Here is a 16878-nt window from a genome sequence, read left to right on the forward strand (position 1 = left end):
GCAGAAACAACCACAAGAAGGTTAGATAATTTATTAAGAGCCTCCCCTCGCCACCCTCGCTGTCTCTAGGTCACTTTTTCCGCCTGTAGATCTTCTGTGCGAGCCCCAGGAAGATGGATGGGGGCAGGGGCCTAGCGTGCTGCTCGATGAGACCCATAAGGTGGGTGTAACTGTCCTCCTCGTACTGCTTGAACACAGCCTGCAGATTCAGCTCCTCGTACAGCGCCTTCACCCGGGCCACCTTCTCGGCCTCCTTCTGCCCATAATTCTCCTGGAAGGAGTTGGAGGCAAGAAAATGGGCTTAGCCTTCCCCCAGCGCCTCCAGGTTCCCTCCGCTCCCCTCATTCATACATTCCAGAACACCTCCAATGCCACTCACTCCATGCCTGCCTCCAATTTCACTTAGTCTCCAAGTTTCTGAACTCCCCCCATCCCACCCCGCATCCCAAATGCTCAAACATTGGCTCAGGCCTCTGCTCCTGGGTTTCTCAACTTTGGCACTATTGAAATTTGGGGCCAGATACATCTTTGTTGTGCAAAGCTGTTCTGTCGGCATCCTGGCCCTGCACACTAGAGAGAGCGCCACAGCACATGCACACACACCAAGTTATGACAACACAAAATGTCTGCTGGTATTGCCACATGTCCCCTGGGGTGCCAAGTCATCCCCACTGGAGAACTGCCGCTCTGTCCTCTTTCTCATCAGCTCAGGGATCCACAACCTTCCCTCAGGCACCTGCAAGATCTGGCACTGTTCCGGGGAGGCCCGTTGCAGACACTGAACCACCAGCCAGCTGCATTTGTTGTCCTGGATGTCAGTGCCGATCTTGCCTGTAATCTTGGGGTCCCCAAAGAGATCAAGGTAGTCATCCTGGTTGGGGTGAGGGCAAGGGGAGCAGAAACAGAAAGAAGAGGCTCTGAGGCAGGGCAGGAGGAAAGTTTGGAGCCTATTCTCTGCCAGTGTCTCTTGCCTTTCTACCTGAATCTGAAAGAACTCTCCCATCTCCAGCAGGATCTTCTTGGCATTGGCATGTTCCTTCTCCCCATCAATGCCCGCCTACAGTGAAGAGGGGATAAATAAGCCAAAAGGCGGAGGTGCCATCGTCTTCCTGGCTGCCTCCTCCCATGGGGTCTTGCCCTAGTGCAGCCCCAGAATCTTCTCTTCTTTCAGGCATCACTGGCTTCCCTGGTCTAGCTAGTCCTGAGATCCAACCTCTATCCTCCTTATTTTTAGCTGGCCTCCCTGTGAGTCATGGCAGACGTGGGTCCATCCTGGAGGCCCTCAGACTCTCCTCTCCTGAGGCTCAGCCCCTGAGTCACTCTGATCCCTCTTCCTAATCTTTTTTGCCAGTTCCAACTTCTTTCAGAATGAAAAGGAAACCTGGAGAAAAAAGGTTCAGGTAGGCAGTTAATCCCACTGTCTTCAACTCGAGTCTCCCCCTCTCTGCCTGAATTATCTCCTCCCCACTCCCATCTGTACTCAGATGGAAGCTTTACTGTTCCTCTATGATGGGATGATCATTTTCATGGCACCTGCCTTAGTTAATTTTTATAATAATCCTGCGTGATGGAGATTTTCTCCTCATCTTACAACTGAGGCAATAGATTAAGTAACTTGCTCAAGATCACACAGCCATTCAGTCGGGGTGTCAGATTGTCCAAAGTTGTGTGCTTTGTGCCCTCCTGCCCAAAAGCGCCCGTCAGCAAGCAGCTAGGGGTAGGAAGACTCACTCACCATATACATGGCAGCAGCTACAGGAAGGTAGAAGGAGTAGAAAGCTGTCTTGTACTTGACAATAGATTTGTACCTGAGTAGGGGGAGAAGAAACTCCTCAGAAAGGCAGTACCTACCTGGATCCCTCCTTCACTGTCCAGATAACGGCTCCCACTGTCCCTCACCTCTTCTCAGTGAATCTGCCGAGATCCACGTTGCCCACAGGGGCTGTGATGAGGTCCAGGGTCTGTCCAATCTCAGTATGATAGGTATTCTGAGAAGGAAGAAGATGGCCCGTGACCTGGGCTCTCTCCATGCCTGGGGAAGCCTGAAATCCTAGGCCCCACATCCCATACTATCCCATTGACAATTAGACAATCAGAAAGGCAGGAGGGAGGTGGGCCTCAAGACTCAAGGCCCACATTCACATACACGCACACACACACACACACACACACACACACACACACACACACACCACCCCCCATCATCACTCCTCGTGACCAGAGACAGAACAGCACTTCCTGCTGCCATCACCACCACCCTTCCCAGCTTCCTTCCTGGCTTCTTCCCCTTCCAGGCAAATCTAGGTAACTCCTGTGCCCTCACATCAGCAAGATGAGAATCTAACAGACCAAGGGCACTGTGGGCACTGAGCCCAGTCTGCAGCACACCTGCAGGAAAAGCTCCATCAAGTTCAGGTAATAAGGCTGCTCCCCACAGTAGAGCTTCAGCAGGCGGAAGATACATGCTTCCAGAAGCAAAGCATCATTGATGGCATCCAAACCGATGCCAGGCTGTCAGAAACACAGAAGAACAAGCAATCAATCTCTGGCCTAGACTCATACCAAGAACTTGTCACTCCGAACACCTCAATAGGCTCTAGGTAACCACCTCTCTGTGGCCTATTCCCTTGCCTACTGCTGGCTTCCTGCCCATGTACCTTCTGGTACCAGCAGATCTGCCCCCGTCGGGTGAGCGATGAATCCATGATGTCGTCTGCCATCAGGAAGAAAGCTTGGAGCTGGAAAAGGAGGAGTGGAGTAAGCCCCAGGGCTCTGCTCCCTCTGCCAGTGACAGAACTGGTGCTTCTGACAGTTACTGTGCTGGGAAGGAAGGTCAGGCTGGGAGGCTCCTGATCAGTGCTGTGGGACTTTGGAAAGCTCTCTGGCTCAGGCTTTCTGACTACAAAATGGCCCTAAAACACTTGCTTTCAGAGTAAGAGATTACAACAGATCTGTGACATCTCCTGACAAGCAGCACCAGACAATCCCTGGCCTCAGGGAGGTGATGAAACATCTTCACGCACTGTACTCATCTCTTCCCAAACACTTCAGTGAATGCTTGGAGTAAGATTTCCTCACATAATCTGGCTTTTCATGACTTCTGAAACAAAAGAAAGCTGCTCGTGTGTCAGCCCCGAGCACTCTGCTTACACACTCCAATCTCAGTACGGCCAGAAATAAAGCCCCACCTCAGAGCTCACGTGGGCGTGCAGGTCTAATAGGATGGAACTGAAGTCTGACTCCTGGTAAGTTTCACCCATGGCATCTTAAACATCTTTAAACATTCTTAAACCACAGCAAAGAGTTCTCACTCTTGAGTACCAGCCTACTTGAAGGTCCCAGAACGTGGTGGTTTCCCCACTAGACTGTGAGCTCCCTGGAAGCTCTTTGTCCTCTCGGCATTCCTAGAGTCCAGCACCGCGCTAGTCCCACAGTGAGCACCTAACACCTGTGTAATAAATAATGAAACACTGTAATGTCCCCGACGATACTTCTTGCAGTCAGGCTATGCACTCCAGACCTTGAACAGCTTTTCAAGACACGGTTTTTAAATCTTCACCCCATCCTGATCCCTGTGTGTGTGCCAGTGGATCTGTTTGCTCAGAGGAAGCCCCCAATACTGCTCACTGGCTCAGGTGTGGGAGTGCAGAGAGGGCTATGGTGATCGCCCACCTTGTTCCAGGTGAAGTCGTTGGGGAAGGAGGCATCCATCAGCACCTTTCCTCTGACCGTAGGGTGGGGTCTGGGCTTTCCACATTGGAGGCACGTGTTTTACTTACACTGTGTTTCTCTGGAGGGGCACGGTTCCTCTGAAGCCACAAGTCTGCAGTGGCCATCTGGTTTCAACCAGCGCCACTCAAGACAGTCTCTAAAGGGCATCCATTCTGTAGCCTCCCTCAATCTCCTCTGCCCCCAAGAAGTGATTCTTAACCCAACTGCATTTTCTACTTATTAGAGGAACGTTCAAAAAAATGCCAGTGTCAGAGTCCCACCCCAAATCAGTAAAAGGAGATAGCGATAGGGGTGGTACCACAGTATCAGGTTGTTTTTTAAATCTTCCCAGACACGTGCCATAGTGGAAAGCAGTGGGAAATGTACCACAATACCTATGCAGCATTCTTACCAAAATGTTTAACCTGAGTGTAATCACGAGGAGATGATCAGATAAATCCAGCCTGGACTGTGAGCTACTCTACCACACAACAGACCTGGACTGTAAAAATGAAGTAAACTATGATGGAGGGACTGTATTAGATTAAAGACTGAAGAAAAACGATCCAATATAATGCATTACTCAATTGGATCCTGGATGCTAAAAAAAAAAAAAAAACACTTAAAATGAACATTTTGGGGATAATTAGGAATACTTAAAAATATACATGAGGTAATATTACTGTTATCAATGTTAAATATCCTGGATGTTGTTTATGTTTTGAGTGTATCCCCCTAAATTCGTATGTTGAAATCCTAACCCCCCCAAAGATGATGGTATTAGGTGGGGCTTTTGAAGGGTGCTTAGGTCCTGAGGGTGGGGCCCCGTGAGTGGGATTAGCGTCCTTACAAAGCAGGACCCGGACAGCTGCCTCCTCCCCTCCGCCGCGCGCGGGCACGGCCGGAAGGTGCCAGCTATGAACCAAGAGGGTCCTCACCAGACCACGCTGGTGCCTTGACCTCAGACTTCCCAGCCTCCAGAACTCTGAGGAATTCCTGTTGCTTATTAGCTACCCAATCTGTGGTAGTTTTGTCACAGCAGCATGAACAGAATAAAACAGACGTGATAACAGTAAAGTTCTATAGATAGATGTCCTTGTTTTTAGAAGGTGAATGGGAAAATAAACAAACAAGAGGCTCAAGGAGATGAGGGAGAAGTAGAGAGAAGATAAAAGCAGAAATTACAAGTCACCCAAGCAAAAACACCGGTGGGCAGTTCAAACAGCGTCTTACAGAAGTGATGACATGGCAGCCATGGTTTGAAAATCCAGGAACCTAGGGGACAGCTAGGGTTACTAGCAACTGATTCTACCAAGTGAACTGCTGGGCCCCCAAGGTCTCACCTTCCTTGACCCCACCAGCCCTGCCCCTCTGCTCTGCCCTTCCCTCCCTCCTGTGTTCATCAACTCCTCAGCCCCTCCTGATCCCTAGAGGGACACCCTGTCACCAAGGTCTTGTCCCTAAGCAGTGCCATTGTCCCTTTACCTCCTTGGAGGCAAGCAAGTCCCTATTCTCTAGTCCCATCTCACAAGCTCCAGACTAGAATTTCCGACACATACAGTGCAGGCAGCATCACCTGCTCTGCCCACAACAAGCATGCAGCCAAGGTTGACTCTGAGCCCATCACATCTTCCCTTGAGTCAGCTGCTCCTCTCTTCAGGCCAGGAGTTTTGGCATCATCTGCCACTCTAAGTCCTGAGCATCTCCCCTTCTTGGCTCATTGTCACACTCCACAGGGCCGGGCACCCCTCCCAGAATCCAGTCCCCCTGCCATTAATGAAGTCTTTAGAGCAGGCCAGCAAACCATACACCTTCAAGGGCCAAGTGAGCTGGGTATAGAAGACAAGGAGACATGGAGATTGGAGCAAAACAAAGACCAGACCGACCCACACAAGAGAACACATGCCTTGTCTTTGGGAAGTGGCCTCAATTCAACTTCAGCCGACTGTTGCCACATGGGAATCTGGACCCAGATCTAGCAATTTTCCAAGTGATGATAAAAATCTGGGCTTTTATATTAGATCTCTTTGTTAAATGTAGGGGACTTAATTTTTTTTTTTTTTTCAATTTTTAAAAGCTATCAGTGAGCTGCCAGTTCTCAATCTCTACTTTCAAACAATCTTCTGGAAAACCTGTCACTTTTATGGCTGTCCTCTGCTCAGAGGAAAGAGCTGACACTTTTATGCCTAGTTCTAAGGCCCTGGACCACAGCTAGTCTACAGGTTAAATATGCACCTACTGGTAAAAGAAGTTTCCACATTTGTTAACCCTGGGAGTAATTCACTGTCTAAATTTGGCTGTACCACTTGAGAGGCACAGAAACACAGACTGCTGCAAACAGGTTTCAAAGCCCATCCCTCCCCTTCCCAGCCAGGTACCCACTCTTGTAAATCGCTTTTTCTCCCGCCCTTCCCCACCCCTCTCACCAGTTCCACACACCAGCCCACGGTCAGGGCCCGCTGGAGACTATCGGCGTCCTGCTTCTTTGGCTCCGCCAGCTCCTGGAATGCTATCAACACTGTCAACCCGCGATGATACTTGCCTCCAGTGGCATTGTACTCCAGGACCTGGGGCAGGGGACAGGGATAGGGACAGGCAGCAGGGTATACAGAGCTGCTACACTGAGATTTCTCCTTGCCCTCTCCCACTTCTGACCACAACCTAACTTCGTCCTCCTCCAGCCCAGGTGTTTCTCCCGGGAGTCTCTGGGGTAACTCCTCCCCTGGCTCCTTCCCCCAAGTCCTGCCGCACGGCTGGAATGGTTCCCCAGTCCCCAGGCTCTCTTGGCATTGTCTTCCTCAGTAAATTTAATGTCTCCATACTGCAGAAAAAAATCTGCTCCCAAGCCCAGGAGAGGGCTTGAACTGGGGGAAATCTCTGTGCACGCTACGGGAATGAATGGCTGGTACATTCAGGTCTCCGACTCAGGTTCCTGCCGCATCCCCACCTCTCCGAGACCTCCCCTCCACAACCCTTCCCTCCTCACCCTGCCACCTCCCCCAATCCACAGCCCAACCTGTCTGCAAATGAAAAGCCTCTCTCACTATAGCAAAGACAAGGCTCCCCAAAAGTTGGCCAGAGGGGAGCTTGGAGGGGACCCAGGTTGGGACATCTATCCCCCACTCTTCCAGTGGTGTCTCCTCCTGCTGGGGCCTCTCAGTTTGCCTCGGCTGCCCTGCTATCAGCCAGATCTGATTCACTGGGAAGACTTTCCTTTTCATCTTCACCCCTGTGTAGACAAACCTCCTTCTCCTCGGCTCCCCTCAGATATATGAGACTGCACTTATAAACAGAATTACTAGATGCTCCCAAAGAAAAAGAATTAGGCAACGTAAGCACCCTAGCAAGAGTCCCTGTCCTAGACCCGCCGCACTCAGGCCCACCTCAGACTGCCTTCCTCCCAGGTCTCTGACAAAGTAGCACCTTATGACTTCTGGACACCTAATTCCCGCTCGCAACAAAATCAAACACGTACCAGGTTCAAGGCCTTCACTCCTAGGGACTTCCACCCTCATGCAAAGCCGGAACCACCAGGCAGGATTGACAGGCTGAGTAAATATACCTGCACAGGCCCCAGCCCCTCCAGGGCTGACTCAGTCACACAGGTAAAAGCCTGCTCTCACACCTGTCAAGTCTCCCCAAAAGCCACAGCTGGACCCCATATATTCACAGAGTGACCGAGGTCACAAATCACTCACCTCTTTGAGCCGGGCAACAGCATCTCCTATCTCTGGGTGCCCCATGCCGTCCTCAGTCAGCACCTTGACAATCTGGGAGAAGTGCTGGATGAAATTTGGCTTTTCTTGGACATAAACGTCCAATTTCTGGTCTCCATTCATTCTGAGGGGGGAGTAAGGTGCTCTGAGGAAAGGGAGGACAAGTCAGAAACCTAATCAGCTGCTCCCCTCCCCAAGGCCCCTCACCCCGACCACACTCACCGAGGCTCCTCTGTCCACGCTTGGCACCAGCAGCGGGCACTGTGCCAGGCCCCCAGGACTGGGCACCCGTGCACCAGAGAGGGCCACCGTAGGGGACCTAGCCACCTCTCCCGGGGTGCCCAGCTGGGGGCTGGCAGCAAGAAGACCCCCACAGATCTCAGCCAGCGGGACAGGGGCATCTTGGGGGTGGCCTAGGGAGGGGGCACCGAGCACTCCCTGCAGGGGCAAGCACCAAAGGCAGATGCGTGGTGGCAGCTCCCCAGGTCACTCCCACCCACCCTCCAAACTTTTACCTCTGGGCCCAGAATGCCCCGCCCTCTTCTGGGCTGAGCTTGAGGGCATTTACAGAAAAAAAATGCAGGGAGCAAAAAGTTTGGCTGGATGATTGAGAGTCAACTGACCGTACTTAAAATTAGGTGTCTGGAACTCAAGGCCACCTAACTTTATCCTCTTCAACAGTCAATCGCACTTCCAGGGAGCCTCTGGAATTGCTCCTCTCTTGGCTTCTTCCCCCAAGTCCTGAATCACAGCTGGAAGAGTCCAGAGTAAAATACCTCAGGACTAGGGGCTTGGAGAGCCCTTAAGTCACCCTATTTTATAGAGACCAAACTGCAGGTTCTGGGATGTAGGAAGAAGATACCTGGGCAGTGGCAGTGCCATATCTAGAGGACAGGTCTCCTCCGGTTATCGTGGAGAAGGGTAAGCAGGTTGAGATGTCCCGATAAGAGAAGAATTGGAGCCGGATCCCCTGGGCGTTACGCACAAGTATATGTATGGTCCGGGGCTCTGGGACGGGGCGTCTCCAGTCGCACTGAGCGCGCTGGGACTGCGCACACAGCCCCGGAGCAACACTGGGGGGGTGAAGAGGGTTCGCAGGAGAGCAAACCCGGATCCGGGCACAAGGGGGTTCCCTGAAAGCACACTGGCATAACTCGGAGTGTCCGCACACCCACAGGGTCAGCGAGTTGAGCCCACCAACCCCTAAAGACTGGGGAATTGCGACGCAGACTAGACCTCCTGTGCCTTCAAAGTATGACTACAGAGGTAAGGCCGAGTGTGTAAATCCTACCTCCAGTCCCCGCCCGCGAGCTCGCTCTCACCTGTTCCTGGATGCGGCTTCTCGGTCCAGATTGTTGGCGAGGTACTCCTAAAACGCCGTACAGGCTCCGCGCTCAGCTCGCTGGGTCTAGTAGTTCTGATACTCCTTCATTACGAGCAGCAGCGCCTTGTTAAACTACAATTCCCGGCACGCCGCGAGAGGGATAAAGACACGCGATATAGCGCCGGCTGGCTGGGCGGAGACGAGACGCGCTGAATGGCTGCTTCACCTCGTATGAGCATGGGGTCCTGTAACAGACAACCAATAGGAAGACGGCAGCCGGGGGCGAAAGCCTGGAGGAGCGGGATTGGGTGGAGAGACTGGAGGAAGCGGTGCTGGAGGCCGAAGAGCGTGGGAACGTCCCACCCTGTGGTTCTCAAGTATTAGCTTTACTATACACACTTCTATTTTCATTATCTTCCTGTGCAGCTTAATAGCATGTTAGTAAAGCCCCAGCAGGACCAGCTTTGCCACTTACTGGTTTTATAACTTAAGCAAATCATTTAACTTCTCTGATCCTCAGTCAATGTAACTTATTTGAAACTGGCTTTCCTCATCTATTAAACAAGAACAAGAAATAAAAAAACCAGCCAAACTGGAAAAGTAAAAGTATCTGTATTTCACAGGCAATTTGAAAATCCTATATAGAAAATCCACAAGAAAGTGTGAAAATTTATAAAGGGAAGCCTCCCTGACTTGGAGGTGGGAGGTCTGCAAGGAGCTCTCAGGCTCACCACCCCTAGTCAGTTGTAAACCCCGCAGGAGGGAAGAGACAGACACTTTACAGCTCATACTATTTTGGCTACTTTACCACCCAGTAGGAGGAGGAAGAGTTTCTGCCTCCCCTAGCAACGCCCCCACCACGCCCTCTTTTCTTCTGTAAAATAGCCTCCTGCTCCTTTGTTCTCCACCTAGGGTCTTGGTTTGAGTACAACTTGCTTGTACTGAATTGCAATTCTCTGCTTTTCCTGAATAAAACAATTTTTCTGGTTAAATAACTGAACTATTAAGTTTAATAACTTAATAGTTTAATAGTTTAAAAACTATTAAGTTTAATAAAAGCTACTAGAGCTAATAAACTCAGCAAAGTTGTGGGGTACAAGGACAACAGTTGTGTTTCTACAATAAACAATCTCAAAAAGAAAACGAACAAAGAATTCAATTTACAGTAGAATCCACAATAATAAAATACCTAGAAATAAAATTTAACCAAGGAGGTGAATGACTTGTACACTGAAAAACTATAAAACATTGCTGAGAAATAAATTAGAGAAGACCTAAATAAGCAGAAAACATCCCATATTCTTGGATAGGAAGACTTAATACTGTGAATATGTCAGTACTACCCAAAACAATCTACATGTTCAAAATAATCCTTATCAAAATTGCAACAATTTTTTTTTGTAGAATGGAAAAGCTGATCCTCAGATTGATATGGAATGCAAGGGGCTGTGAATAGGTAAAATAATCTTGATAAAGAAGAACAAGACTGAAAGACACATTTCCCAACTTAAAAGCTTACTACAAAGCTATAATAATCAAAACCATGTAGTACTAGCATAAGGATAGACACATAGACTAACAGAACAGAATTGAGAGTCCAGAAATAAACTCATGTCTGTAGCCAATAGGCTTTTTACAAAGGTACTTAGTCCACTCAATGGGGAAAGGACAGTCTCTTCAACAAATGGTACTAGGAAAACTGAATTTCCACATGCAAAAGAATGGAGTTGGACCCCTACCTCACACCATATTCAAAAATTTACTCAAAATGTATTAAAACCTAAATATAAAAGCTAAAACCATAAAAGTCTTAGAGGAAAATACAGGGCTAAATCTTGTACCTTGGATTTGGCAGTGGATTCTTAGGTATGACACCAAAAGCAAAACCAACAAAAAAAATAGATGAATTGGACTTCACCAAGATTAAAAACTTCTGTGCATCAAAGGACACTATCAAGACAGTGAAAAAAATGTACAAAATGGAAGAAAATATTCACAAATCATACATCTGATAAAGGTTGAATATCCATAATAATTCCTAAAAAAATCAAAAACAAAAATAAAAACAACCCAGTTAGAAAATGGGCAAAGAACTTGAGTAGACATTTATCCAAAGAAAATACTCAAATGGCCAATAAGTACATGAAAAGATGTTCAACATCATTAGTCATTAGGAAAAGGCAAATCAAAGCCACAATGACACACCACTTTACACTTATGAGAACAGCATAGTAAAAACAAAAACAATAAAAACAAAAAGCACCCCAAAATAACAAGTGGTTATTGCTCCATATGGAGAATATGGTGAAATTGGAACCCCCATACTTTGCTGGGAATGCAAAATGGTGCGGCCACTGTGGAAAACAGTTTGATGATTCCTCAAAATGTTAAATAGAATTCCATATGGCCCATCCTAGGTATATACACAAAAAAATTGAAAACAGAGACTCAAACAAATACTTGTACACCAATGTTCACTGCACCATTATTCACAATAGCCAAAAGGAACCAACCCAAGTGTCCATCCACACATGAACAGATAAGCCAGAGGTGGCATATACTTAAAACAGAATATTATTCAGCCTTAAAAAGGAAGAAAATTCTGACACATGCTACCACATAGATGAATCTTAAAACATTAAGTCTGAAATAAGCCACACACAAAAGAACAAATACTGTATGATCCCTCTTAGGATGTCCTAGAATAGTCAAATTCATAGAGATAAAAGTAGGACGTAGGTGCCGGGGGCTGTGGGGAGGGAGATACGGGGAATTAGGTTTAATGGGTATAGAGCTTCAGTTTGAGAAGATTTTAAAAGTTCCAGAAATGGATGGTATTGATGGCTGCACAACAGTGTGAATGGATTTATCACCACTGAACTGTTAAAGGTGCTTAAAAGGATAAACTTTACCTTATGTATATTTTACCACAATTTAAAGAAACAGCTGAAAATCATTGGGCTTACCTGAGAAGAACTAAAAAGAAGTCCAGGAAAATGTATTACATAGTAAATTACTCCACAGGTGAGGGGTTGTGACATGGCTAACACGTGACGGGGGTAGGTTTCCCAGGCTGGTCCACCTCCACCTTGGGAGAGAAGTCATTAGTAAAAAAAAGCTCAAAGGAAATTAGAGATCAGGTCATCAGAGCCTGGGGTGCTGGGAAACACCTTAGGGAAAGGCACAAAGCTGAAAAAAAAGGGAATTGTGTCCTTTTCCCATCCTATCCTACTGAAGCCCCCCCATCCTGAAATCGTCCTCTCGACGCCCACTCAGCCCCATGGAGCTGGCCAGACACTCTATCATTGTTGTGGCTCCACCTGAGCTAAGACCATTCATGAAAAAATTATCCAGAACTGCATTTTGTAGCCAGTGGAACTTTTAAAAGGGCCCCAAGGAGGAGGATGGATGGAAAATGGAGAACAGAGCCAGGGTGGGGCAACCCCAGATGAGCAGCCTGGTTATTTAAGAACTGCAGAGCATCCTTTCTTTTGTAATTCTCTCCACAATACCCTATTTATCATGTAGCTACTGAGTCATTCGTATTTGAAATCTGCACTTTCAGTCATATATTGTCTCCCTGAATCCTCACCTATATGATTTCCCCCTTGGCCTGCCTACCTTGGTCAAAGCTTTAGTCAAGAGTGTTTGCACCACAAACGCGATCTACTTCATCTATTTGTACATCTTCTCACCACAGATGCCCCGGCAAAGCAAGTGAATTCTTCCCCCAGACCCACCTCTACCTCACCTTGCTGTTCCCCTCGGTGCCTGGGCTGGAGGTGAGGGTGGGCAAGAAGAACTAACAAGGGATACCAAGAAGGGACATGCAAAGGAGTAGCAGGGAGCTCACAGCAGTCCAGAGATCAAGTGACACTTTGAGGAAAGAGGAGGACGCTAACCCAGGTGGGTGCAGGTGTGAGCAGGCTGGGATGAAGACGCTTCAGTGAGGGGAGCACCCTGAGAGGTAATGGGCCAAAGGAGGCGTGAGAACTCCAGGAAAGGGCTCCTAGCTAGTTTAATATCCACCTGGCTTGTCGTCTGTGGCCTGGTGGGAGTCAGGTACCAGCGAGCTCACTCCCAGAGAGGAGCAATTCAAACAGGCCTGAAGGGAAATTGACTCTAGGCTCCATCCTTGCCCACCTGAACTGGGACCCCCTGCTGTCTGTGTTCAAGCCTAGACCCCATCCCAACCAGCTGCATGAACTTCAACAAGCCACACAACCTCTCTGAGTGGGCTTCAAATCTGCAAATTAAGGATACCAGCATATTTTAGGTAACCTATGTGTACATTTAATGAATCAAAGGATAAATGTGTGCCCTATCTAACTCATAGGGCAGAGTTGAGAATCAAAAGTGACAAAGTAGGGAAAAGGTCTTCATAAATATTCGAGTCCATTTAAATCCAAGGAATTATTAATCTACTCTCATTGCAAACCCCAAATTAAGGAAATGGGGGATGAGACCTGGGATGAAAGCATATGATATGGGGGAGACAATGCCCCCCAGAACCAAAGCCCTCTCACTTCCCTATTTGTAGTCTAGGACCTCCTGGAAGTGACCTTCCCAAGAAAACTCAGAAGTCTGGGACAGTCTGGGGGCTCAGTCCAGCTAGGACTACAGCCCCTTCACTCTCCCATGCCTGGCCTAACCCCCAGTGTTTCGGAAACACTGGCAGAGCAATAGGCCAAGGTCTCATAAACACACCAGGTCCCTGGGAAAAGAAAGCATGCTCAAAGCACCCCCTTACCCAGTCTCCAAGCAGCCTCAAGTACTGACCCAAAGAGCACAGCTTTGCTGTCAACCAGTTCTGGGTTCAAACTCTTGTTTAAATCCTTATTGGTTCTATGATTTAGGGGTAATTACCTAACTTCTTTGAATCTAATTTTTCTCCATCCTAAAATGAAGATGAGGTGTATGTATCTCATGGGTTTGTGGAGGACATTCCTCCTCAGTAGGGTTGAACCAGCATTAACACACCACGTCAGCTCTGGGCTGCATCCCCAGACCATTAGGACAGTGTCTGGTTTCAGCTGTTATGTTTTGTGGTCTCTTGTTACAAAGCCCGGACTCTCATAGACAAGGAATTTTTTTTAACACAACACATACAATTAACAATAATTCCTTAATATTATCTAAAGCCCAATACATGGCCAAATTTCCTGGATTGTCTCAAATTGTATTTTGCAATAGCATTGTTCAAAATCAGAATCCAAGTCAGATCCACACATTGCATTTGGTTGGTAGGTGTCTTAAGTCATTTTAATAAGCAGCTCCTCCTCCCCCCTTTTTTCATGCTATTTAAGTGTTGGTGAAACTGGGACATTTGCTCGTAGAACTGCCCATATTCCACATTTGGCTGATTGCATCCTCAAGTCTTCGTTTAACTGGTTCCTCTATTCCCTTTGTTTCTGTTAAACTAATAGGTTGGAAGCTTCATTAGATTCAGACACTTTCAGAGCCATGTGCTTCCCGTGGCATTACATCAGGAGGCACACGGGCCTGGCTGCCCCACTTTTAGTAGTGGTGCCAAACCTAATGATTTTAGCAACTATTGATGAGTATTCTGAATTTAACTGGACAAAAGGGAAAAATAAAACCCATCTAATGATGCCAGAGAAGGGGGGAAATCTAGATGGTTGAATAGGAATTTTGCTTAACAAAGATAGGGAAGAGCACAGAGGTGCAGGGAACAGTGTGTGCAAAGGCAGGCACTGAGAGAAATCAAGTCATGTTTAGGAAGTGTAAGGATTCTGGGGTGGATTGAGGAGCAGAGTAAGAGAGAAAAGAAGGCTAGAGAAGTGAGCAGGATAAAGAAGGTCTTTGCACACCCTGATGGATCAGCAATGTCCTTGGTCAGAGCAGGCTGATCAGACTTGATTTTTAGACAGACAACTTTGGCTTCAGTGGGAGGCTCCCCTAAAGCTGAGGACCTACCGGTGATGGAAACCCCAGGCAGGAAAAGTCTGGGCAACCGAGGAGCAGCAGCAGGCCAGTCTGTGGCAGCAAGGATAGAGAGCAGGGTGGATTTGGAAGATGCTTGGAATCCACAAGTTTTGCTGATCAGTGTTACATGTGGGTGGTGAGATGCTCCCAGTTTCACTAAGATACAGAAAGAGAGTTGAGGAAGTAGAGCAGGACAGGGTGACAGTAAGGAAGCAAAAGAAGTTGACTTGGCTATAGTAGAAGGTGCAGGAGAGAGGGGGCCGGACTGGTGAAGCGTGGCCCTTCCACAGGGGTGAGAGGTGGCCCATTGGATCTGAGGATCTGTATTGATCACCTACTATGCACGAGTAATATAGCAGTGGACAAACAAACTCCCTGTCCTCCTGGAATGGACTTTTTAGGTGGGGTGGGAAGACATTTAAGTCAAAATATAAAATCAAGCCAGGAAGGAGAGCAAAGCATGCGGGAAGATGGGAGTGTCAAATGCAGTGTTCTGAGGCCTTGGGTCTGAGAAGAAATGAGAAGGAAGGAATAAGAGAAGGGCATTCTCTACAGATATAGGAGGGAAGGGGAATGCAGCCATCTTCCCGGAGGCAGGAACTTATCTTCCTTGTTTGAGAAACAGTGAGGTCAGCACGACTAGATTAAAGGGACAAGAGGAGGGGGAACAGGGGGAAAGGTAGCAGGGCCCTGGGAGGGCTTTGGCTGTCACTGCGTGAGCCGAGAACACGGTGCTCTGCAGTGTCGTGCTCTCAGCCTCTACTTCTTTCTCCCCAAGCCCTCCTTAGCATATGACTTTCATGCCTGTCCCTCCTCTCACCAGATCTGAGCCCTCTGCCCTGCCCCACATGCAACACAGCAGCTGAGCGAAATGGGACAGGCTTTCGCAGAAGGCTCCAGGGGGAGGCAAAAGGCCTGGGCCCAGACACCCACGTTCACAGCAGCATTGTTCACAGACGCCAATGGTGGAGGTAACCCAAGTGACCACGCACTGATGAATGGGTAAGCCAGAGGTGGTAGAGACCTACATCAGAATGTTATTCAGTCTTAAAAAGGAAGGGAATTCTGACATATGTCACACCATGGATGAAACTTGACACTATACTAAGTGAAATAAGCCAGTCACAAAAAGACAAATACTGTATGAGACTCCACTTACAGGAGGTTCCTGGAGAGGTCAAACTCACAGAGACAGAATGTAGAATAGAGGTCACCAGGGGCTGAGGCTGGGGGGTGGGGAATGGGGAGTTACAATTTAGTGGGTATAGAGTTTGTGTTTGAGTTGGTGAAAAAGTTTTGGAGATAGTAGTGATGGTCACCCAACATTGTAAATGTACCTAATGCTACTGAACTGTACACCGAAAAATGGTAAATTTCATCTCATGTATATTTTGCCACATTTTTTTTTAAAGGAAAAAGAGACCTGGGCTGAGACCAACCTCTGCCTCTAGTTCCTCTCTGGCCAGTTTCTTCCCATGCAAGAGAGGGGTTCCAAGAACGGATTTCAGGGAGTCCATTACAAAAGTTGTGAGCAACATCAAGGCCTCTCTTCACCTGCAGGGTCCAAGATCTATTCTAACTCATTAAAAAAAAGTACAGGATGGTAGGTAGAGCAACGTGCTGCCATTTGTATAAAAAAGGGAGAGATTATATATGGTTTGTATACCTGCTTAGTCTATTTCTGAGAGAGCACATAGAAAATTCAGAAATCTGGTCATGTGCAGGGGGAAGTGAGTGGCTGAGGAGGAGGACTGGAGTTGGAAAGGGAGGCACTCTTCACCTAGACCCTGTACCTCTGAATTTTGTATACTGCGCAAATATCTAGCCAAATAAATATAAATACACCTTGAACAAATTCTATGGAACTTTTAGAAATACAGATGCAGGGCCCCACCCCCTAGTAATTAATTCTGATACAGAGGTGGAGAGGGTCACCATATATGCACGTGACCAACAGCAATAATTTCCTGTTCTGTTCCCGCCGTGCGCTCACAGCACGTCCACCGACATTATCGCACTGCGCCTTGGCAGAAGTGGATTATCTTGGTTTGCAGATGATGAAACTGACGTTCTGAGTGTCTCTCCGCCTCAGCGAGGAGGGCGGGGTGGCCGCGGGCCGCGGGCGTCCTCTCCTAGCAGGTGACTCTCGGGCGCCCCTCACAGGTCGGGTGAGGTGTCTGT

The 16878-nt window shown here is 48.0% G+C and overlaps 1 protein-coding gene across 15 annotated transcripts; it reads right to left on the minus strand.

The window, feature by feature from the left end:
* Window positions 1-19: 19 nt before the first annotated feature.
* On the minus strand, window positions 20-8906 carry FDPS (farnesyl diphosphate synthase). 15 transcript variants are annotated; one of them, XM_036922429.2, is made up of 12 exons: window positions 8750-8906; window positions 8051-8179; window positions 7650-7840; window positions 7410-7572; window positions 6138-6278; window positions 2658-2738; window positions 2389-2511; window positions 1900-1988; window positions 1736-1808; window positions 980-1057; window positions 737-871; window positions 20-271 (listed from the first exon to the last, which is right to left on the minus strand). In XM_036922429.2, the coding sequence occupies exons 3-12, from the start codon at window positions 7826-7828 to the stop codon at window positions 71-73; spliced, it is 1263 nt and encodes a 420-aa protein (XP_036778324.2). In that variant the 5' UTR covers window positions 7829-7840; window positions 8051-8179; window positions 8750-8906; the 3' UTR covers window positions 20-70. The 15 variants fall into 15 exon arrangements, with proteins under 15 accessions (XP_036778324.2, XP_036778323.2, XP_036778326.2 ...); XM_036922428.2 differs by having other exon boundaries at window positions 7650-7865; XM_036922431.2 differs by having other exon boundaries at window positions 7650-7865; window positions 8719-8876.
* Between the last annotated feature and the right edge of the window lie 7972 nt (window positions 8907-16878).

The sequence above is a fragment of the Manis pentadactyla genome, chromosome 19, assembly GCF_030020395.1.
Source record: "Manis pentadactyla isolate mManPen7 chromosome 19, mManPen7.hap1, whole genome shotgun sequence".
In the NCBI taxonomy this organism is placed as follows: domain Eukaryota; kingdom Metazoa; phylum Chordata; class Mammalia; order Pholidota; family Manidae; genus Manis; species Manis pentadactyla.